At 44.2% G+C, this 22,884-nt stretch overlaps 1 protein-coding gene across 1 annotated transcript; it reads right to left on the minus strand.

Annotated features, from left to right (window-relative positions):
* Positions 1 to 15,529: 15,529 nt before the first annotated feature.
* Positions 15,530 to 19,332, minus strand: PNMA8A (PNMA family member 8A). Its single transcript, XM_053604181.1, has 3 exons — positions 19,105 to 19,332; positions 17,587 to 18,958; positions 15,530 to 17,232 (listed from the first exon to the last, which is right to left on the minus strand). Exons 2-3 carry the CDS (start codon positions 18,875 to 18,877, stop codon positions 17,216 to 17,218), a joined length of 1,308 nt encoding a protein of 435 aa, XP_053460156.1. The 5' UTR covers positions 18,878 to 18,958; positions 19,105 to 19,332; the 3' UTR covers positions 15,530 to 17,215.
* Between the last annotated feature and the right edge of the window lie 3,552 nt (positions 19,333 to 22,884).

Here is a 22,884-nt window from a genome sequence, read left to right on the forward strand (position 1 = left end):
CGATGGTCACTTAGGTTTATTCTGTATCTTTGCGATTGTGAATTGTGCTGAAATTAACATTCAGGTGCAAGTGTCTTTTTCTACAAAATGGCTTCTTTTTCTTTGAGTAGATACCCAGTAGTGGAATTGCTGGATCTAATGGTAGATATACTTTTTGTTCTTTAAGGAATCTCTGTACTGGTTTCCATAGCAGTTGTACTAGTTTACATTCCCACCAACGGTATGTAAGTGTCCCCTTTTCACCGCCTCCTGCCAACATCTATTATTTCTCAACTTTTTAATAATGGCCATTCTGACAGGGAGAAGGTGGTATCTCATTGAGGTTTTAATTCCCATTTCCCAGATGATTAGGGATGTAGAGCATTTTTCCACAGTTTTTTGAACTTCAGTGCAAAACAATTCAGTTATTCACAACCCCCCTTTTGTGACCTTACTCTCATCAATGGCAGTCTTTGTGTGTGTGTGTACTTATCTCTTTATTTTGTAATAAGCACTCTTCAAAGTATCACCTAATTCGTAAGGCAGTGACAATAGCTTACAATAATTAATCGCAGTAGATTGTTAAAATAATGGCCCTCGATTTATCATACCTCCCTAGGCCCATGGTTACCTTTAAAAGATGCTATCTGGGCTCAGTGCCTATAGCTCAGCTGCTAGAGTGACAGGCACATACACCAGATACTGGTGGGTTCATATCCAGCCCCGGCCTGCCAAACAACAATGACTACTACAACCCCCCCCTTCCCAAAAAAATAGCTGGGCATTGTGGCAGGCACCTATAGTCCCAGCTACTTGGGAGGCTGAGGCAAGAGAATTGCTTAAGCCCAAGAGTTTGAGGTTGCTGTGAGCTGTGATGCCACAGCACTCTACCAAGGGTGACATAGTGAGACTCTGTCTCAAAACAAAAAAAAAGATGCTATCTGTTTCCTAACACCAGAATGTGGGTAGGTCTTGTTACTTGTTACTACTTCAACCAATAGCATGAGGCAGAAATGATGTAGTGTAACTTCTGAGGCTAGGTCTTAAGAGGCATTGCAGATTGTGCTTTTGACTTGTTTTAAAACCATTATGCAATGAAGAAATCTGGTCTAAACTTCTGGAGGGTGAGTGATGAGAGGGAAGAAGGGCAAAGCTGCCAGCCATCAGCCAGCACCAACTGGTGATGCCTGAATGAGCCACCGTGGGCTCCCACACAGGTTGACCTATCAGATGACTATGACTGAGTAATCCCAGGTGAAACCAGCACAAGCTCTCAGATTTCCAAGCCACAAAACCATGAAAAATAACAAGCCCACTGTATTTAATCACTGTCTTGAGTGGTCTGTTATGCAGCATTAGATGGCAGAGGCAGTGTGCTTCCTTCATCCATTCCCCAGCCTCCAGTACGTGAATAACCATGACACTGAGTCTTGTATTGGGCTTTCCTTGCTTTTTGAATAGAGTTTGAAAACATGCATGATTCACCTGATTTTACTTTTATAAAAAGAATATGCTGAATAGAATCTTTTTTTTTTTTTTTTGAGACAGAGCCTCACTTTTTCACTCTGGGTAGAGTGCCATAGCATCACAGGTCACAGCAACTTCAAACTCTTGAGTTCAAGTGATCCTTTTGCCTTAGCCTCCCAACTAGCTGGGACTACAGGTGCCTCCACAACACTGAGCTGTTTTTAGAGACAGGGTCTCACTCTGGCTCAGGCTGTTCTCAAACTCCTGAGCTCAAGGGATCCACCTGCCTCGGCACCCCAGAGTGCTAGGATTATAGGCACGAACCACTGTGCCAGGCCCTGAATAGAATCTTTTTTTTTTTTTTTATTGTTGGGGATTCATTGAGGGTACAATAAGCCAGTTACACTGTGAATAGAATCTTTTAAGATTTCCAATTTCCACTCTTACATTACATTACAAAATATATATATAGTGATTCATCCTTACTGCCATGGGTAGCTGCAGTTCATTTATTTTTGTCTGTTGTATATTATTCCATTATGTGAATATGCCCAGTTATATTTATCTCATGGTTGCCTTTATTTTTATTATTATTATTTTGAGACAGAGTCTCACTATGTCACCCTCAGTAGAGTGCCGTTGTGTCACAGCTCCCAGCAACCTCAAACTCTTGGGCTTAAGCGATTCTCTTGCCTCAGCCTCCCAAGTAGGTGGGACTGCAGGTGCCCGCCACAATGTCCGGCTTTTTGTTGTTGTTGTTATTATTGTAGTTGTCATTGTCGTTTAGCAGGTCCGGTCCTGGTTTGAACACGCCAGCCCCAGTGTATGTGGCTGGTGCCCTAACCACTGAGCTATGGGCACCGAGCCTCATGGTCGCTTTTAATAGTTTTCTGATGCAGTCCAGTGAAGTGGCTCACAGCTATAATCCCGCACTCTGGGAGGCCGAGGCAGGTGGATTGCTTGATCTCAGGAGTTCCAGACCAGCCCGAGCAAAAGTGACCACCCCACCCCTAATCTCTACTGAAAATAGAAAAAAAAACCCAACTAGCCAGACCTCGTGGTGGGTCCCTGCAGTGCCAGCTACTTGGGAGAGTGAGGCAAGAAGACTTGAGGTTGCTGTGAGCTAAGATGCCACGGTACTCTACCTAGGGTGACAAAATGAAACTGTCTCAAAAAAAAAAATTTTTTTTTTTGCATCACTCTAGAAAAAATATTTTGTGCCTTTAATAGTATATGTATGTTTTCTACATAAGAAAATGAAACAGTTATCACCTACACTTTTTTTTTTTTTGAGACAGAGTCTCACTATGTAGCCCTGGGTAGAGTGCCAGGGCATCATAGCTCACAGCACCCTTAAACTCTGGGGCTCAAGTGACCCTCTTGCCTTAGCCTCCAGAGTAGCTGAGACTACAGGCGCCCACCACGATGCCCAGCTAATTTTTCTATTTTTAGTAGAGATGGGGTCTAACTCTTGCTGAGGCTGGTCTCGAACTCCTGAGCTCAAGCAATCTGTCAACCTTGGCCTCCCAGAGTGCTGGGATTACAGGCATGTACACTCAGCCTACCTACACTTAAAAAAAAAAATAACAGTTAATAGTATTCTAATTACTAGTTAGTAGTTAGTATAATAAGAGGATTTTTTTTAAATTGATCAGAGTCACCTCTCAGCCACATTCGTTCTAAAGAAAGAATAGGGCCAGGTACAGTGGCTCATGCCTGTAATCCTAGCACTTTGGGAGGCTGAGGTTGGTGGATCGCCTGAACTCAGGAGTTCGAGACCAGCCAGAGCAAAAGACCAATCTCTAAAAAACAAATAGCTAGGCGTTGTGGTGGGTGCCTGTAGTCCCAGCTACTCTGAAGGCTGAGTCAAGAGGATTGCTTGAACCCAAGGGTTGGAGGTTGCTGTGAGCTATAAGGCCTCAGCACTCTAGTGGGGGTGAAAAAGTGAGACTCTGTCTGCAAAAAATAAAAAAAATGTCCACAGGAGCTATTTTGGCAGCAAGATTATGGGTCATTCCTTGTTTTCTTCTTTATATGGCTCCTTAATAAATAAAACCCAAACCACTGCAATCTAAAAATAAAGTATGTTAGAAGCCATGACCACATTGTAGGCTATAGCCACAGTAATTCTTTTTTTCTTCCTTTTTTGTTTTTCTGCAGGTCTGTTACAAAGACTTCATTTAACTTGATTTACTCTTGTAAATCTGTCGCTCTGCCTATCCCAGCCCAGGCACGTCCTAGTATGTGAGATTGGCTAAGCCAGCAGCTGCCACAGTTCACATTCCTCAGGCTTCAAGAAGTGACAGGGGCATCTGCCAAGGATTTATTCAGCCTCTGTGACATCAGAGATTTACAACAAATGATTGTGTAACAAGTTTGAACACAAGGGTTTGCTGTTATTGATGGCTTCCCAGCACTAACTTAGGGTATCTCCCTTGTGACTTTCTCATTTATGATAAGAAATGAGAAGAATTTTGTGATTGCTCAGAAATAAAAAACAAAACAAAACAAAACTTCCTCCATCACACCAGTTTGAATTTTTCTGGATCTAGGTAACCAAGATTAGAAGAGGCAGCTGTCTCCGGTGGTGCCTGTGGCTCAAAGGAGTAGGGCACTGGCCCCATATGCCGGAAGTGATGGGTTCAAACCCAGACCCGGCCAAAAACTGCAAAAAAAAAAAAAAAGAAGAAGAAGAAGAAGAAGAGGCAGCTGTCTAAAAGCAATGACTGGGTCACTCGGGCCAGAACATTGCTGAAAAGAAAGTGTGACCAGAGCATTTTATCAACCTAAAAAAAAAAAAAATATATATATATATATATAATAATTTAAAAGTTTTGAAAATAAAGAGGAAAAAAGGAAAACATCATTGAAATGATTTGACATACTTGCTTAGTGTGTCACTTAAAATTTTTTCTTTTCTTTTTTTTTTTGAGACAGAGTCTCACTATGTCGCCCTTGGTAGAGTGCTGTAGTGTCATAGCTCACAGCAACCTCCAACTCTTGGGCTTAAGCGATTCTATTGCCTCTGCCTCCCAAGTAGCTGGGACTATAGGCGCCCTCCACAACGTCTGGCTATTTTTTTGTTGCAGTTGTCATTGTTGTTTAGCAGGCCCAGGCTGCGTTCGAACCTGCCAACCACAGTGTATGTGGCCAGTGCCCTAACCACTGAGCTATGAGCGCTAAACCTAAAAAATTTTCTTTAGAAATTTTTGGTCACATACAATCTTCAAAATTCACATGTACAAAGCATTTCCATCGTAGCTTCTGCAATTTGTTTTTCTGCTGAGAAAACTATTCCCTCCAATTCTAAGCATATATATTAATTCAATATCTTCCCTACCCCCCACCCCGGGTTGAGCTATGATGTCATAGCTCACAGCAACCTCAGACTCTTGGGCTTGAGCAATCCTTTTGTCTCAGCCTCCCATGTAGTTGGGACTAAAAGGCTCCTCCTGGCAGTGCCTTAAGAGGCTGGTGGGTTCGAACCTGGCCCAGGCCAGCTAAAACAACAATGACAACTGCAACAAAAAAATAGCCAGGCGTTGTGGCGGGAGCCTGTAGTGCCAGCTACTTGAGAGGCTGAGGCAAGAGAATCGCTTAAGCCCAAGAGTTTGAGGTTGCCATTAGCTGTGACGCCACGACACTATACCCAGGGTGACAGCTTGAGACTCTGTCTCAAAATAAATAGATAAATAAATAAAAGGTTCCTGCCACAATGCCTGGCTAGTTTTTCTATTTTTAGTTGAGATGGGGTCTCAGTCTTGCTCAGGCTGGTCTCGAATTGCTGGGATTACAGGTGTGAGTCACCACCCCTGGTGACCGGCTGGGCCAGTTCACCATCTTTTTTGACCACTCGATGGCTTCGTGGTTTGCATTTAAATCTTTGCTCCATCTGGAATTTATTTCTGTGAAAGGAACATAGGAATATCCAACTTTTATTCCTTCACATTTCAAAGAAACATTTGGCCACTGATCCTTGCCTTGCCTGCTGGTTTGCAATGCCACCTTCAACAAAATGGAAAATCTTGTATTTGGGGGTGTCAAAGTGTTGGGAATATTGTATATTCCTAGTGCATTTTACTACCTAATAGGGCATACTCTTGCCCCCCCTGTACATTAGTTATTTTTTTTTCAAAATGGTTGGGTTGCTTTCATATGATAATATTTTTTCAACAATTTATCTTGCACTCATATATTAAACTCCAGGAGCTAGAGACGGAGGTGGCATGGCTTATAGTTAAATGACTATCAACAGCTGTGCACATTGCCTGGCCTGACGGTGAAAGCCACGGGGGTGGGGCTGGGCATTCAGCATGTATCCCTAATAGCACAAGACCATGCCTTTTTTTGTTACACATTCACTTGTTTTTATAGAACTAATATGCAGGGACTGGAGCTTTTCCATAGCAGCCGTGCCCAAGATTTTCTTGTCATTGGAACCTAGCGTGACAAGGCATGTGCTTTGCAGAAATAGATGGTAGAGTTTTTACCAGCATGCACACATGCTGAAAAGAATTTTTAAACTGACCAGCATAGGCAGGGATACACCTTCCAAAACAAGACCTCTTAGTAAGAAGTGCAAATATTTGTCCAGAAATGGCAGGAAACACGTCCAAGAATTGCAGAAAAATCTGGTCAACTTAGCAATATCAGTGAATGTGTTTGGGGTAGTTTAACTTTTTATTTTTTAAGTAAATAAAAAATGTTGTTTTAATGTAAAGAAGTATAGAGAAAATGAAAAAATGTCCTACTCTCTATATAGGCACTATAAAAAATAGTGTGTTGTGAAGTGTGAAAGTTACAGGACAGGGACATAACATGGTCCCTCCTCTCTTCCACTCAGTTCCCCACTTCAGGAGTAGCCAATTGTCATTTGTTGTTTTTCTTTCCAGAATAAAAAAGATTAGCTGGGCGTTGTGGTGGGCGTCTGTGGTCCCAGCTGCTCGGGAGGCTGAGGCAAGAGAATTGCCTAAGCCCAAGAGCTGGAGGTTGCTGTGAGCTGTGACGCCATGGCACTCTACCAAGGGTGACAAACTGAGACTCTGTCTCAAAAAAAAAAAATTGATGTATATACTACTATAGAGAACTACATAATGTTTTTCATTTATCGAAAGGTGATCATATGTGTCCCTGGTGCACCTTGGTATTTTTTACTTTATTAAATATTTTGGTCCAGGTGTGGTGACTCACACCTGTAATCCCAGCACTTTGGGAGGCCAAAGTGGGAGGATCCCTTGAGCCCAGGAGTTCAAGGCTTTGGTGAGCAATGATCACATCACTGCACTCCAGCCTGAGGGGCAGAGTGCAGCTCTGTCTCTTAAAAAATAAAAATAAAAATATTTTGGAAGTCATTCTCTCATCAGTGATAGACATTTAAACCCTTCTTTTATGTCTACAGAGAGTTCCATTTTCCTATGGTTGTAGCACAGTTCGTTTAACCAGTTCCACATGGATGAACCTTTACATGATTTTCATTTTTTACTCCTGTGAACACCTTTAATATTTCTTGAACATGTACCATGCCATTTATCTGAGAACATATTGTCAGATAAATCTGCTAGCAGCAGGTTTCCTGGGATCAAAATCAAAAGCCATTTTTAGAATCTGACAGCTACTGCCAAATTGCCCTCAGACGATTTGCATTCCCCAAAATGGTAGTACATGAGATTGTCTGTTTCACCACATCCTCACTAGCACTGGATTTTACACAACTTTTAGATCTTATGCCAATCAGATGTTGGAAAATGGTATCACATGATTGTTTTCTAGGCTTTCACCTCTATTCCGTTCATCTAAATGTCCATCCTTAACTCATAATTGTTTTGATATGCATTTCTTTAAGTGTAAGTGCTGACATCTTTTTATGCATTTATTGGATTTGGCATTTGTTTTCTGTCAATTCCCGTTCATATGCTTTGACTGTTTTTCTCAGGAGTTGTTCCTTTTTTTTTGGATCACTTACATGAGCTCTTTTATAAACTTTATTTTTTTTCCAATTTGTCACTATCTTTTCACTGTTATTCTTTTTCTCATACAAAAATTTTAGCTTTTCTGTGGCCAGAGTGAGTAAGTAGACATTTTTTTGGACAGTGTTGGGATTACATTCGATTGGCACCTAGTTTTGACCTACATTTACATGAATAGGCCCAGACTAGGTGACCTGCCTAGAAGTTCATTCTGCTTTGAAAAACTTCCTCCCCTCTAAGATTATCAATTGACTCATCCATCATTTCTAATACAACTCTCATAATTCCATTTTTTAATATTTTTTTGATCTGTCTGGCATTTATTTTGATGTAAGGAATGAATTATTTCCCCCAAATAATTAGTTTGTTGCCCCAACACAATTTTCTGAACAATTCATCTTTTCCGTGCACTCTAAATTTTTTTGAATTATTTATTTATTTACTGTTGCCTGGGCTAGAGTGCTGTGGCATCATCATAGCTCACAGCAACTTCAAACTCCTAGGCTCAAGTGACCCTCCTTCTTGAGCTTTCCGATTTTTTTTCTTTTATTTTTAGTAGAGATGGTGATTCACTCTTGATCAGGCTGATTTCGAACTCCTCAGCTCAAGCCATCCTCCCACCTCAGCCTCTCTGAGAGTGCTGGGATTACAGGTGTGAGCCACTGCACCTGGCCTTTTCTATGCATTTTTGAAGCTCCACCTGTGTCATAAACTGTGTTTGTATATTTATGCAGCTGTTTTCACACTTGGTAGTCTTTTCTTCAAAAGAAGGAATCATAAAAGTATAAGAAACTTATACCTCTAAAGAATAAAGTTTTAATTATTTTAATTAGGTTCATAATACATTTTAATATTTATCAAAGCCAACCTCCTTTAACCATTTATTCTCTGTTTTCTGGGTGTTTGTTTATTGCAGGTTTTCCCTGCCCTGTTCTCACGTGTTGACCATTCTTTTTTGTTTGTTTGTTTGTTTTTGGACAGAGCCTCAAGCTGTCACCCTGGTAGAGTGCTGTGGCATCACAGCTCACAGCAAACTCCAACTCCTGGGCTTAAGCAATTCTCTTGCCTCAGCTTTCCATGTGGCTGGGACTACAGGCGCCTACCTCAATGACTGGCTATTTTTTGGTTATAATTGTCATTGCTGTTTGGGAGGCCCAGGCTGGATTCGAACCCACCAGCTCTGGTGTATGTGGCTGGCGCCTTAGCCACTTGAGCTATAGGCACCGAGCCCATGTTGGCCATTCTTAAAACAGCTCTCACAAAAAATGTTTTAGCTAGCACACACAGAATCCTGAAAAAGCAGTGGTAGATTTCTTTGCTTCACAGGTCTGATCTTGGAGGATTCTGTGAGTGCTCACATTCCTTGTTTTATAGTAAAAGAGGAGAAACACTCAGAACTTGCCTCCAACATGAAAGTGGTCTATGGTCTTTGATATTAGCTATGACTTTGCTGTCATTCCAGAACATTCCCAGTGAGGCTGGAGCCCGAAGACTTTATTTCGAGTGTGACCAGACTTGTACACTTTGCAAGTCCCCTTACTTTTCCAGTTTTGCAAAAATGAATAAGCCCAGGTTGGAATTTCAAAAATTGGCCCCGGGGAAGCTAAAAAACGCTCCTAAACTACAAACACATGTTGATTACAAAACTCAAATACACATCCCAAGGTGACAGGGAATGTTTTCTTCCAAGTTCTACAGCACAGCTAATTTACCTGGCAGCAAAAGGAATGTGATTTCCACATATAACACAGGTGTTTGGCTTTGTGGCTTTTTTTTTAATGGAGGGGAAAGTATAAAGAAGAACCCCCCACATTGCCCTCCTCCAAAAAGATACATGATCCCAGCTGCCAGATTATTTACTACCTTTTGAAAAACTGAGATGAAATCCACACAACATAAAATTCATCATTTTTTTTTGAGACAGAGTCTCACTATGTCACCCTCAGTAGAGTGCTGTGGTGTCACAGCTCACAGCAACCTCAAACTCTTGGGCTTAAGTGATTCTCTTGCCTCAGCCTTCTACGTAGCTGGGACTACAGGCACCCACCACAACGCCTAGCTACTTTTTGTTGCACTTGTCATTGTTGTTTAGCTGGTCCAGGCCAGGTTTGAACTTGCTACCCTCAGTGTATGTGGCTGGTGCCATAACCACTGTGCTATGGGTGCTGAGCCAAAATTCACCATTTTAAAGTTTACATAATTCAGTGGCATTTAGTACATTTACATTTTTTTTTTTTTTAGACTGAGTCTCAGTCTGTCAGGCTGGGTAGAGTGCTGTACCATCATAGCTCACAGCAACCTCAGATTCTTGGGCTCAAGGGATTCTCTTGCCTCAGCTGCCCCAGTAGCTTGGACTACAGGTGCCCACCACAACACCTGGCTAATTTTTCTATTTTTAGTAGAGACGGGGATCTCACTCTTGCTTAGGCTGGTCTCGAACTCCTGAGCTTAGGCAATCCTCCCAACTCAGTCTCCCAGAGTGCTGGAATTACAAGCATGAGCCATCGTGCCCTGTCAAGTACATTCGCAATGTTGTGCAGTGATCGCCTCTATCTAGTTCCAGAATGTTTTCGTCTTCCTAAATGGAAACTCCTTACCCATTTTCCTTGCCCCTGGTACCTCTAATCTGCTTTCTGTTTCTAGGATCTTCCTGTTCTCAGCATTTCACACAAATGTAAGCATTCAGTAGGTGGCCTTTGTGTCTAGATTCTTTGCGTACCATAATTTTTGAGAACTAGCATGAAGAGTAAACAAAGCAGAGGGGTAAGGGCAGGGAATTGAGAAAATAAATTACAGGAGAAACATAGATTACACAAAAAATAGAGATGGGATGGGGAGGTCTGGTGCAGCTGGTGACTGCAGCCAGCACCCAAGTGTGTGAACAGCTTTATTTATATAATACCTAAACCAGGTTGCTTATATTAACAATGTTGCATATCAGTAGAGAAAAGGAGTGGGAATATTTTTGTCTTACAAGGCTGGATAAGTAAAAGGAGTTTTATCATAAACAACATTCTTTTTTTGTAGAGACAGAGTCTCACTTTACTGCCCTAGGTAGAGTGCCATGGCGTCACACGGCTCACAGCAACCTCCAGCTCTTGGGCTTATGTGATTCTCTTGCCTCAGCCTCCCGAGCAGCTGGGACTACAGGTGCCTGCCACAATGCCTGGCTATTTTTTTGTTGTTGCAGTTTACTGGGGCTGGGTTTGAACCCACCACCCTTGGCATATGGGGCCGGCGCCCTACTCACTGAACCACAGGCGCTGCCCATAAACAACATTCTTAATGACGTGAATCTTAGTAGATGGGGTGAAGAATAACTTTAGGGAAAGAAGGCTATGTGCTTTTAGGCAAAAGAGGAAAATATATATACCTACGTGACTTCTGGTGGAGGGAGAAAGGAGAAAGAGCTATTGTTGTCGGAAAGGAGAAGCAGTAAGCAGTTAAAGGGGTCATTCCTTGAAGGCACCGGCTGTGGGGGTTCTGTCGCCTCACAATCCACACTCCACACATAATGTTTTTTGAAGTTCATCCACATTATATCTATAGGTATTCAATAACAGATAACAGTGCTCTGTCATCTCTTTTAAAATAGTAAACAAAGAGGATCATAGTGCCTCTTTTTTTTCTTTGTAAGAGCTCTTTGTAAATTGAGGAAAATCTTGAGCCTGTCACCCTTGTAATATGCATGTCCCCCAGTTTGTCTGTTGACTTTATAGATTTTTTCCCCAAGGATTTAAATGTTTATATAGCCAAGTTAATTAATCTTTTCTGAATTTTTCTTAGAAATGACACAGTAAGTAAAGCAAGTAGACAGCCCTCAGAATGGGAGAGGATTTTTGCAGGTTATATTTCCGACAAAGGTCTAATAACCAGAATCCACAGAGAACTCAAACAAGAAAAGAACAAGTGATCCCATTTCATTGTGGGCAAGAGACATGAACAGAAGCTTCTCTGAAGAAGACAGGTGCATGGTCTATAGACACATGAAAAAATGCTCATCATCTTTAATTATCAGAGAAATGCAAACCAAACCCACTTTGAGATATCATCTAACTTCAGTAAGAGTAGCCCATATCACAAAATCCCAAAACTACAGATAATGGCGTGGATGTGGAGAAAAGGGAACACTTCTGCACTGCTGGTGGGAATGCGAGCTAGTATGTTCCTTTTGGAAAGAAGTTTGGAGAACACTCAGGGATCTAAATGTAGACCTGCTGTTTGATCCTGCAATTCCTATACAAGGTGTACATCCAAAAGACCAAAAATCAATTGACACCAAAGATATATGCACCAGATTGTTCATTGCAGCTCAATTTATAATTGCCAAGTCTTGGAAGAAGCCCAAGTACCCGTCGACCCATGAATGGATCAATAAATTGTGGTATATGTATACCATGGAATACTATGCAGCATTAAAAAAGATGGAGACTATAACTCTTTTATGTTTACATGGATGGAACTTGAAAATATTCTTCTTAGTAAACTATTTCAGGTATGGGGAAAAAATATCCAATGTACTCATTACTACTATACAACTAATTTATAATCACTCACACTTTCATATGAGAGATGAATCACAACTATAGCCCAGGATGAAGGAGGGAAGGGGAGAGGGGTGGGAAGGAAAGGTTATGGTTTGATAGTGGGAGGGTTAATGGTGGGACCTCACCTATGAAGCGTATTGCAAGGGTACAAGTCAAATTTATCAAGTATTGAACACAAATGTCTTAACACTGTGATTAAGTAATGAGGTGAAAGCTATGTTAATTAGTAGGATGTAAGCACTCCAATTTGTACAAATAATCAACACATTGAATCCCACAATGGCATAAATGTATTCATAATCTATGTATATATGACTTAAAAAGGAAAAAAAAATGCTTTCTGCTTCCAAAACTATAAGTCATCTGCCTCTTTTTTATCTAAATGTTCTGCAATTTTATTTTTATGTAAATGTTTCTTAATTTCATTTTTTATGTTTACATGTTTGATTCATCTGGAAGTTATCTATGGAAGCCAATTTTACTCTTCCTCCACCCCAATTGGCTAGCTAGTTTTCTAAGCACCAGCTAAGTTTAGAAAATCTCTTTTCTCTCTCCTAGTGCTTTAAAATAAATAGTACCATGGTCAGAGTCTAAATTCTTAGATGTCTGAACCTCTATTTCTGGGTTCACCCCTGCATCCCACTGATTACTGGTTCCTTCCCTCCCTCCCTTCCTTCCTCCCTCCCTTCTTTCTTTCTTTGACAATCTCAAGCTGTCGCCCTGGGTAGTGCTGTGGCATCATAGCTCACAGCAACCTCCAACTTGGGTTCAAGCAATACTGTTCCTAGTTTTTTCTTTTTGTTTTTTCTTTTTTTTGAGACAGAGCCTCAAGCTGTCACCCTGGGTAGAGTGCCGTGGCATCACAGCTCATAGCAACCTCCAACTCCTGGGCTCAAGCAATTCTCCTGCCTCCACCTCCCAAGTAGCTGGGACTACAGGCCCCAGCCACAATGCCCAGCTATTTTTTGGTTGCAGCCGTCATTGTTTGGCAGGCCCAGGATGGATTCGAACTCACCAGCTCAGGTGTATGTGGCTAGCGCCTAAGCTGCTTGAGCCACAGGCGCCAAGCCACTTTTTTCTATTTTTAGTAGAGATGGGGGGGGGTCTCGCTTTTTGCTCAGGCTGGTCTCGAACTCCTCAGATCAAGCAATCCACCTGCCTCGGCCTCCCAGAGTGCTAGGAGTACAGGCATGAACCACAGCGCTCAGTTCTCATTTCTTTATCACAAATAAACTATAGTGATATTGCAGCCTCACAATCCATTTCATTATCTACTAGTAGTGTTAATCTGCCCACATAATTTTCAATTTCCTAAATGTTCTTGGCCATTCTAGGGGGATAGACGATTTTAAATACAATAGTTTGTTTTATTTTAAGATGCAGTTTGATGAAACCCATCCAAGTGCTTGTAAGTCAAGGATGAGAAATTTGGGTCATCTTGGATCATTAACATCCCCTAATGGCTGAGCTCCTTCCCCTCATAAATGTGAGGGTCACAGTTTGCAATAGGAAAACCATCTCCAGTAGCTTCTCTCAGACACAGACTTGCTGCACCCATACCCTGCACCATCCAGCCCCCACAGATCAGTCCCCTGACCTCCAACTGAGTGTGACATCCACATGCTCAAGATGTGAACTGAATGCCCGATTTTACGAGAACAAAAACGTGGGTCCTGATTTTCAATACAGACCCACCCTAGGGGACAATGGTCTTAATCCAGAGCCCATTTTCTTCAGCCTCTGCAGCCAGGTCCCTGGTCCAGCCATCTCCCCACTGAGCTTCCACCACGCCTTCTGAGGTCTGTTCCCCATCAGGAGCAGATAGTGACCCTTTGCTTGGCACCCTCCACAGCACCCCTCTCACACAGATTAAAGCCACCATGTGTCCTTGCCAAGCCCCTTAGGTCCTCCAGAGGTCTATGACCTCCCCTCTCCACTTCCTGTCTCCTCGATCTTAACAGACCAGGTGTCCTCCTGCCTCTCTGGCACTGCCTGTTCCCTCTGCCTGGTAGGCCATGGCCCAGCCACCTGCTTGCCTCACCCACTCCGGGCCTGTTGCAGTATCACCTCCCCAGAGGCCCCCCCCATCACATGGAACAGCCAGCTCATCCCCTCACACACACACTTGCCCCTCCAGCTTTATTCCCCTACAGAAGTCACCTCTCCACCAGAGCCTGTCCCCTTACCACAATCTCAATTTCCTAGAGGCCAGGAATCCGTCTTGTTTCTGTCATACAGATGCTCTATTTGAAACCCTGGCAGAATGTCAGCATGGACAGACCAGGAAACTTTACCTCGGGCCCTGCTGGTGGTGCCACAGCTCTCCTCAGTGTAAACTGCACAGAATGTTGCCACCACCCAAGATGGTACCTGAGGAGTTTCCTCAAAGACAGCTGTCTTCCCTGCGCCATGTGCTCCATCCCTACTTCAGGCTTCCTGGGCCTTCCAGACTTCCCTAACGGTCTGGGCGTATTCAGAGGGAGTGACTATTATATGGGAGGAACTTAAACATTGTGGCCAAGTGTGGCTTTCCCCGTTGTGGGGGGTGGGAGGAAGGGAAGCACCTAATTAATGAACCTTTACTGGAATCCTCATGTGTGTGTCCAGTTCATTACCCCCACCTCCACCAGGTCTTTATGTCAGCTTCCCTTTTGGTCTCTTTTGCATTTTACCCGACAACTTCCAATCACCTTTCATAAAATCCTGACCTTGATCCCTGAGGATACTTCCCTTTTCCCAAGTCTGATTTATTCCATCTACAACCTGTGTCTATACTAAAATCCTCAGGAGAAATCGTTGAAGATACAGGTCCCCATATACAACCCTCAAGAGATCCCAATTTAGCAGGGAGGCGCATGAAATGGCATTTGAAACAAAGATTCCAAGTGATTGATAAAGAGACCACCCTGCTTCAGGAGTCCTTTGGGGTGGAGGGGTCCTTGGGCAGAGGTAAAATTTTTAGCTAAAAGACCTCACCTTCTGAGAGAATGGGAGAGGAAGGAAAGGTTTTCCTCTTCCAGTTGTTTCTAAAAATAAACTAGCACTTTCAGGGAATTGTTATCAGTTCCCTAGAAACTTCTAGAAACCCTAAGACCTGTGGGAGACATCCTTCCACATTAGAGTAAAGTAAAAAGGAGAAATGGTTTCTTGTCTCACAGATCATTAACAATTTTTTTTTTTGAGACAAGAGTTTTGTTTTGTCGCCCTTGGTAGAGTGCCATTGCATCACAGCTCACATGAACCTCAAATGCTTGGGCTCAAGCGATTCTCTTGTCTCAGCCTCCCAAGTAGCTGGGACTACAGGCGCCCGCCACAATGCCCAGCTATTTTGTGTTGTAGTCTGGCTGGGGCCAGGTTCAAATGCACCACCCTCGGTATATGGGGCTGGCACCTTACTCATTGAACCACAAGTGCTGCCAGGAACATTAACAATTCTTGAAGCTCAAACCCTAGTCTGAAGATAACTTGTGTAGCAGTATGTGCTATTTAGCAGGGGAACCCTTTCCTCACAATATATAGTCTGTGCAATCTCCATTTCTAGAAGAGACTAAACAGGATACGTAGTTTGCTAAACTTTATTTTGTATGTGTACACTTACATTTAATAATCATGGTGTGGATCTGGTAACACAATGAAGCCCTAACAGATATGATTTTTCAAACCAGGAGCTGGACAGTTGCAGGCTCTCAGCAGCTTCAAAGTCCAATTCACTCCTGGCTTCTGTCTTGCTCACACCCAGGAAAACCTTGATGCACACACACACACCAATAGCTGCAAATGGAAAGATGCTGCATCTTCAATGAGACTCATTCAATTTTTGAAATAAATCATCACAAGGAATCTGTTTTAAAGTTGAATCACTAATAACAACCAACAACTGTGTTCACATTCTTTCTCACAAAAACTGAGGTCAGAAAAGATACTCCAAAAACTTACAAAGGCTAAAACTCTGACAGAATATATTATTACTATGTGCCATGTTAATACATTTACTTGCTGTCACATAACTGAAGCATCACAACTGATGAGAGTGTGTGAATTACAAAAGGAAACATCTCTTCAGGAGTGTCACATTATATAGCACATGCACAGGCCTGGATTTCGTCCACTTCTCCCTTATCAAACTCACATTTACAAGAAATTCAATATACAAAAACAATTAACTCGAGATCTGTAGAGAAACAAATTAACACATGAACACAAGGTAATATTCTGATAGTCTTCAATGTGACTGGCTTGGTTTATATTTCTGAGTAGTCACTTTTTCGCTGTTTTTAGAAGCACATGAAAAAAAATAGATTTGGATTACATCTTGTGGATGCCTTGGGGACTCCCCAGGACACAGTTTGGAAACCACTGATCTCAGGGTTCCTGCCCTCTCCCCTACACATGCACACACATAAGACATGGTAGTCTGGTCTTAGTGTCTAAATTCAAAGGGTACAAATTAACAGCTGATTTTTTAAATATTTTTTTCCCTTTTACTATAAGAAGACATGGTCTTAAACTTTAAAGATGGTGATGGTTGGGTGGGAGGATGTACCGGATGGAGTCAAAGCTACAGAGCCAGAAACATAGGAATGCCCAAGTCCTTCCCTACCAATCATCCCTCTTCCCTAGAGGTTTCCTGAGAGGCTCACCCCAAATGGGAATCAAAGTGCCATTTTTGTTAACAAACTCTAAAACTCAAATACTTTAATACCTAAGCAGACATTCTTTTCTCCTAAAACCTTCTGGCTAGATAACGAGAGGATGGAATGTGAAGACGGAAGGAGCAAGAAAGCCAGGTCTTTATCAAAGGTTCTGGCTTAACTTAACCCGCTGGTGGCAGGAGTGGCTAGGAGAAAATGGCTGCCTGGCTTTTCAAAATCCTAGGCCCTGCAAAAGTCACTGGCCATCCCAAGGAGGAAGAAGGGAATTGGGAAGAAAGGGTGAACATGGATGAATACTAACAGTGACCCTATGTATAAAGGTGAATGGATGTTCTAGAAATTTCCCAATCTGATTACCAACTCTCCTGCCTCTGAAGGTAAGTTGAGGAGGTGACAAAGCACGCTTGATAGAGAAGGGCATAGAGCTATAACCTCCCACACCCTCCCATCTAAGATCTCTCCTATTATTTACCTTTCTACAAACCGGTTCCCTAAAAGAGTCAAAAGTCTTGTTTTATCCAATGACACAGAGAAAACTTGGCTCCTGACTTAGAACTTCTTCATTGGTCTTCTTTCAACTCTTCAGGAACGGGAGTCCCTCAAATCAAAGCTTTCTGGATTCTGTGGATAAATTAGAACAGTTCACATACTCTGATAAATGACATAACCACAAACCATTAAATTCGTACTGAGGGAGATAGTCAGATGGAGTGACAGAATGACAACAATGACACTCATCACTAAAAGGGTTGGTGGGTTTGTTTTGCTACCTTTTGCCTGCCAGTGTTCCCAACATTGGCCCTCAGAGGGTGGTTCTGGTTCTCATCATCTAAAACCTCAACTGGCAGGTCACACACCTTCTCCAATGCATTGGAGTCCTGTTCATAACCCTCTTGACCACCTCCACCTTTCCCAGGCTCTTTTCCTACCTGCCACTTGCTCCGCCCACCTAGTCACTTCAGTTGTCATTCTCACCATTGGTGTCCTCATGAGGAGAGCCTTCTGACTTTGACTTCGGTCCCCTGGATGTTGAGGCTGGTGACTCAGTGGGCCTCGAGCTGCGAGAGGCCTTCTGAACTGATGCATCCCTTCTTGAGCCTGGCCCCTTCTTTGGAATCACCGGCTTCTTCTTGGCATCTTCTGAGTTGACAAGGACATAAGAGACAGAGCCCAAGCTCACCTTCTTCTTCTTCCTCATGGGGGCAGGATTCTTTGCTGAGGCCCAGCCCACTGCCTTCTTCTTCCGGGTGCTCTCCTGACCGCCATCGTGGTCTGACTCAGAGGCCCCACCAAGGCTCTCAGCTTCTGCTGAGGCCTCCCGAGGTGGAGCTCTGGGAGTCTTCCAGGCACATTTTGTCATAGGCTTCTTCAAAGCCATCTCTTCCTGCTTTACACAGGGCTTTTGGTTGCTCTTGGTAGATTCTGAAATCTCCATGCCTTCAGCATCGCCAGCCACAGGATCCTCCAAGCAGGCTGCGCTGCTGGAATGGTTGCCTTTGGGTTTTTTCCAGGGCACTGGTTCTGGCTTGGGATTTTTTCTCTGCTTCTTTCTCCTAGAGCGGGTTTTAGCTCCAGCCTTTCGAACCAAAGGTTTGGGAGGGTCATCCTGGTTTTCCACCTCGTTCCAGTTGTTGGGGCTCTCCATCTTCAAGGCAGAGCCCACTTCTGCAACCAGCCCTGGCTCCTTCTTTACGGTCTTTCCCGTTGTTAAAACCCAGCCTTCTGCGTCTTCAAACTCAACAGCCTCCCGAGCCCTAGCTTCCTCCCTATTGCGGATCTCAGCATCCATGTAAAAGATGATTTGCACTACTGCTCCCAGGAGCGCACCCAAAGATTCTGCCCAGTTCTGTGAGGGTTGATTCTGGTTCTGGGATGGCGGTGGGTGGTTAAGCTGGAGCAGGCGGACCACATCCTCCCAGGTGCGCCCCTCAGCATCCAGGAATTCATTGAGGTTTTTTAAAAACTCAGCATCCTGGGTGGGGTCTCTACAGACCACTCTCCAGGCACCGCCTCTTCCTGGGAATTCCCGAGGTATGGCGCTGAGATTCACACCCTCACCGACCTCGATCAGGGCAGCTTTGCTATTTTCCTCCCTCAAAAAAATCTTGTTGAGCACGCGGTACGAGCCCAGTGGAGAGAGAACTCTATTCAAGGTCTCCTCAATTTCTGCTTGTCCACAGTCCTCTGGGATGCCTACGACCAAGAGGGACCTGTGGATGTCGACTTCCATCCCCCGGCACCAATCCTCCAGAAGGTTCATCGCCATGGTCTTGGACCTTTAGCGGCTCTAATCCCACGTTTAAGTGAAGACTCTACAAGGGAGATGTGGGCTGCCCAAATATTAACTCTGCAAGGTCACAAGAGAATACCGTCAGATTTCCGGGAAATCGGAAAGCTCAGAGATCCCCGCTGCCCCCTCCGTGGCTGGCGTGCAGGATTAAGCCTCGCGCTTTCCCAAGACCCTCCACCCCCACTCGGGCCCCGGGTGCTCACACGTGTCCGGGAATCTGCCGCAAACTGCCCTCAGCTCCTCCCCCGGGTCAGAAGCGCCGCCTGCCCCGCTGGGATTTATTTGGCAGCTCCGCCTCCGAGAGTTCAGGACAAGGACAGGCCGCTGTTGGAAGCAGCCGCTGCCGGGGCGTTGGATCTGGCCACCTGACGCAGCTGCTCTGGGCAGGAGCCGAGAAGCCGGCGTCCGCCCTCGCTCAGGCTCGGGCGGGTCACGCGGTGTCCCGCCTCGATCCCGGCACTTGCGCGGAGCCGAGGCTGGCGTCGCAGCGCGCGCCTGCGCACTTGCTTCCGTGCCGCCGTTCTGGGGCTTCGGGCCCGGCAGGTCCCGAGGTCTCCATGGCAACCGACCGTTGGTTGCTAAAACGGAGCTTGGTCTGCGAGCGGGATCCGCAATCCGGCTTCAAGCCGGGTAAAAGGGCGGACGTTTACGTGACCACCGAGCCCGGGGCTGGACGTGCTCGGATTGCCCCTCCTGGCCACTCTTTCCACCCTCGACTATGTGGTCCTGGGGAACTGGGGCGGGTGGGGTCTGTGTGGGCACCAGCCAGCCCTCGTCCTCTGCCCTCCTGGTGGATTCCGCGAGCGTGAACTCTTGAGACGCAAATCCGTGGGTGGAGTAAGGAGCGTCTCCCTTCCTCACCCCAGTTCCTCTAATAAAATCCTGGGTTCCAAAATGAATTTCCAGAAAATTCTAGAAACTTGTCATGGGCCAGGCGTGGTGACTCGCGTCCGAAACCCTAGCACCTGAAGCAGGTGGATCACGTGAGCTCAGAAGTTGGCGACCTTCCTGAGTAAAAGCGAGACCCGTCTTTACTAAAATTTAAAAAAACTGGTCAGGCACCGTGGCGGGCGCCTGCGGTCTCAGCTACTCTGGAGGCTGAGGCAGGAGGATCTCTTGAGCCCAGGAGTTGGAGGTTGCTGTGAGCTGTGATGCCAGGCACTCTACCCAGGGCTACAGAGTCTTAAAAAAAAAAATTATAATTAAGGAAAGAGGGCGGCGCCTGTGGCTCAAAGGAGTAGGACACCGGCCCCATATGCCAGAGGTGGCGGGTTCAAACCCAGCCTCGGCCAAAAACTGCAAAAAGAAAAAAAAAAAAAAAAGGAAAGAAAGAAACCCCTCATGGGCCTCCCTAACCCCATCAGGCCTGAAGATAGCGCCTCACCTTTCGTTGTTGGTTTCCTCCACTTGCTGCCCGTAGACAACACCTTTGTTAACAGTTAATTAAGCACTTTTTAGCCGGCGCGGTGGCTCAGCCTGTAGTCCCAGGACTCTGGGAGGCCGAGGCGGAACAGTCGCCTGAGCTCACGAGTTGGAGACCAGGCTGAGCTAGAGCGAAACCGCGTCTGGGGCGTTGTGGCGGGCGCCTGCAGTCCCAGCTGCTTGGGAGGCTGAGGCAAGAGAATCGCTTGAGCCCAGGAGTTTGAGGCTGCTGTGAGCTGTGACGCTACGGCACTCTACCCAGGGCAACATAGTGAGACTCTGTCTGAAAAAAAAAAAAAATTAAGCACTTTCCTCAGCTCGAGTTGCCGTCTGTCTCCAGCCAAGCCCTCACTGACTCACACCCAGCAATGCTGCTGCCGAGCTGTGTGATCTTAGACAAGTGACTTGAGTTCTCTGAGCCCCTTCTTTTTCCCCATGATAGGAACAAATAAAAACTTTCATGATCTGGAAATTTTCGTGAAGATTCAGGGAGATCATATACTACAGATACACTGAAGTGCAATTTTAGCCATGGTATTCAACCAAAATCTGGTCTTTGGGTTCAGTTTTGGAATTTCAAGGCTAAACAGTCAAATGCCTATTTCACTGCCATCTTTGGCATCCCTAAACTTCGATGCGATCGGTATTTGTGTGGCTGAGGAAGTTCCCTTCATATTTTGTGCAACAGGAAAAATCCATGTCATTCAAATTAACACCTCAATATTGACTTCTAAATACGCCATTAAAGATAAACACTCTAGCTGTAACTAGAGTTTTAAAATTCTACAGATATTCCTTATTCTACTCTTTTCCCCCATCTCACTACTGTACTTGAATAGTCTTAAAAAAAAAAAAAAGAAAATGTTAGGTTATTTTATATGTTGCACTTCATGGAATTATTTCCACAGTTGAAAAAGAGGTACTTCAGTTACTTTTAGTGAGAAGGGAAAGCGTGATCAGTCACCCATCACCATTAACAGCTGGTAAAACAAAACAAAACAAAACAAAAACAAAGCAAAGCTCCCCCCCCAAAAGAGAAAAAAGCTCTTGTTCCTTTAGCATTTAGCATCAGAAATCAGTAGGGTAGCTAGGTGAACAAGCTAGTAGCTGACTGTCTTTTTGAGACAGTCTCATTATGTCACCCTCAGTAGAGTGCTGTGTCACAGCTCACAGCAACCTCACACTCTTGGGCTTGAACTATTCTCTTGCCCCAGTCTCCCAAGTAGTTGGGACTACAGGAGCCTGTCACAATGCCTGGCTATTTTTTTTATTGCAGTTGTCGTTGTTTAACAGGCCTGGGCTGGACTCCAACCCGCTAGCCCTGGTGTATGTGGCTGGCACCCTAACCACTGGCCTACCCTGGTGCTTAGCCTGTACTCTGAAATTATAGTGCCAAAATTTTCATGTTTGGTTACTAGTTTTTTTTTTTTTGAGACAGAGCCTCAAGCTGTCACCCTGGGGTAGAGTGCCGTGGCATCACAGCTCACAGCAAACTCCAATTCCTGGGCTCAAGCAATTCTCCTGCTTCCACCTCCCAAGTAACTGGGACTTCAGACACCCACCACAATTCCTGGCTATTTTTTGGTTGCAGCCGTCATTGTTGTTTGGCAGGCCCCGGGCTGGATTCGAATCTGCCAGCTCAGGTGTATGTGGCTGGCGCCTTAGCCATTTGAGCCATAGGCGCCAAGCCGGTTACTAAATTTTTTAAAAATAAAGTTGTGCAAATTTGAAGTTTTCAGTAGAATTTCAGATTTATTTTAACACTTCCTTAAGTTTACTTTATGGTGATTTTTTTACCTTTGTCCAAATACTCAGTCATTCAACATTTTGTCAAAATATGTATTGGTTCAGATACATAGTAAGCTGTTGTATTGTTATTGTAAAGGCAAAAGTGGCAAGGCGCCTGCCCATGACTGAGTATTCTTCTTCTTCTTCTTTTTTTTTTGTTACGGTTTGGCCAGGGCTGGGTTTGAACCCACCACCCTCGGTATAAGGGGCCGGCGCCCTACCCACTGAGCCATAGGCGCCACCCTGAGTATTCTTCTTTTATCATCTTTCCAATGACCTGGAGTTTGTCATGAGATGATTAACTGTGGGTCCAGGAAAGTAACAAAAGATGTGGCATAATTGCTACCAAATGTGATGTTCTTGTTAAAAGGCTGTGGCCAATAATACTAAAATCTAGTACCAGCACAGGGAACTGTTGCAGATTTGCTGATTGAGAATGGATAAGATGAAAAAGTCAAAAAATAGTAAGAGTTGATGAGGAGAGAAGTAACTAGAACTCTTGTATATGTGCATGAATGGTGGTAATGTGTATTAGTACAATGAGATTAGAAAACTCTGGCTGTATCTACTAAAGCAAAACATACACAAACACTATATCCTAACAATGTATACAGAAATATGTTCACTGAAAGATAGGGACAATGGCCAGGCACGCTGCCTCACGCCTGTAATCCTAGCACTCTAGGAGGCCAAGGCAGGTGGATCACCTGAGCTCAAGAGTTCTGAGAAAAATCGAGCAGCCTGAGCAAAATCGAGACTCGGGTCTCTACTAA

This window comes from Nycticebus coucang, chromosome 10, assembly GCF_027406575.1.
Source record: "Nycticebus coucang isolate mNycCou1 chromosome 10, mNycCou1.pri, whole genome shotgun sequence".
Classification (NCBI taxonomy): domain Eukaryota; kingdom Metazoa; phylum Chordata; class Mammalia; order Primates; family Lorisidae; genus Nycticebus; species Nycticebus coucang.

What these genes read in the sequence shown, in the direction of transcription:
- PNMA8A (XM_053604181.1), bottom strand. Translation starts at nt 18,877, where the DNA reads ATGGCGATGAACCTTCTGGAGGATTGGTGCCGGGGGATGGAAGTCGAC.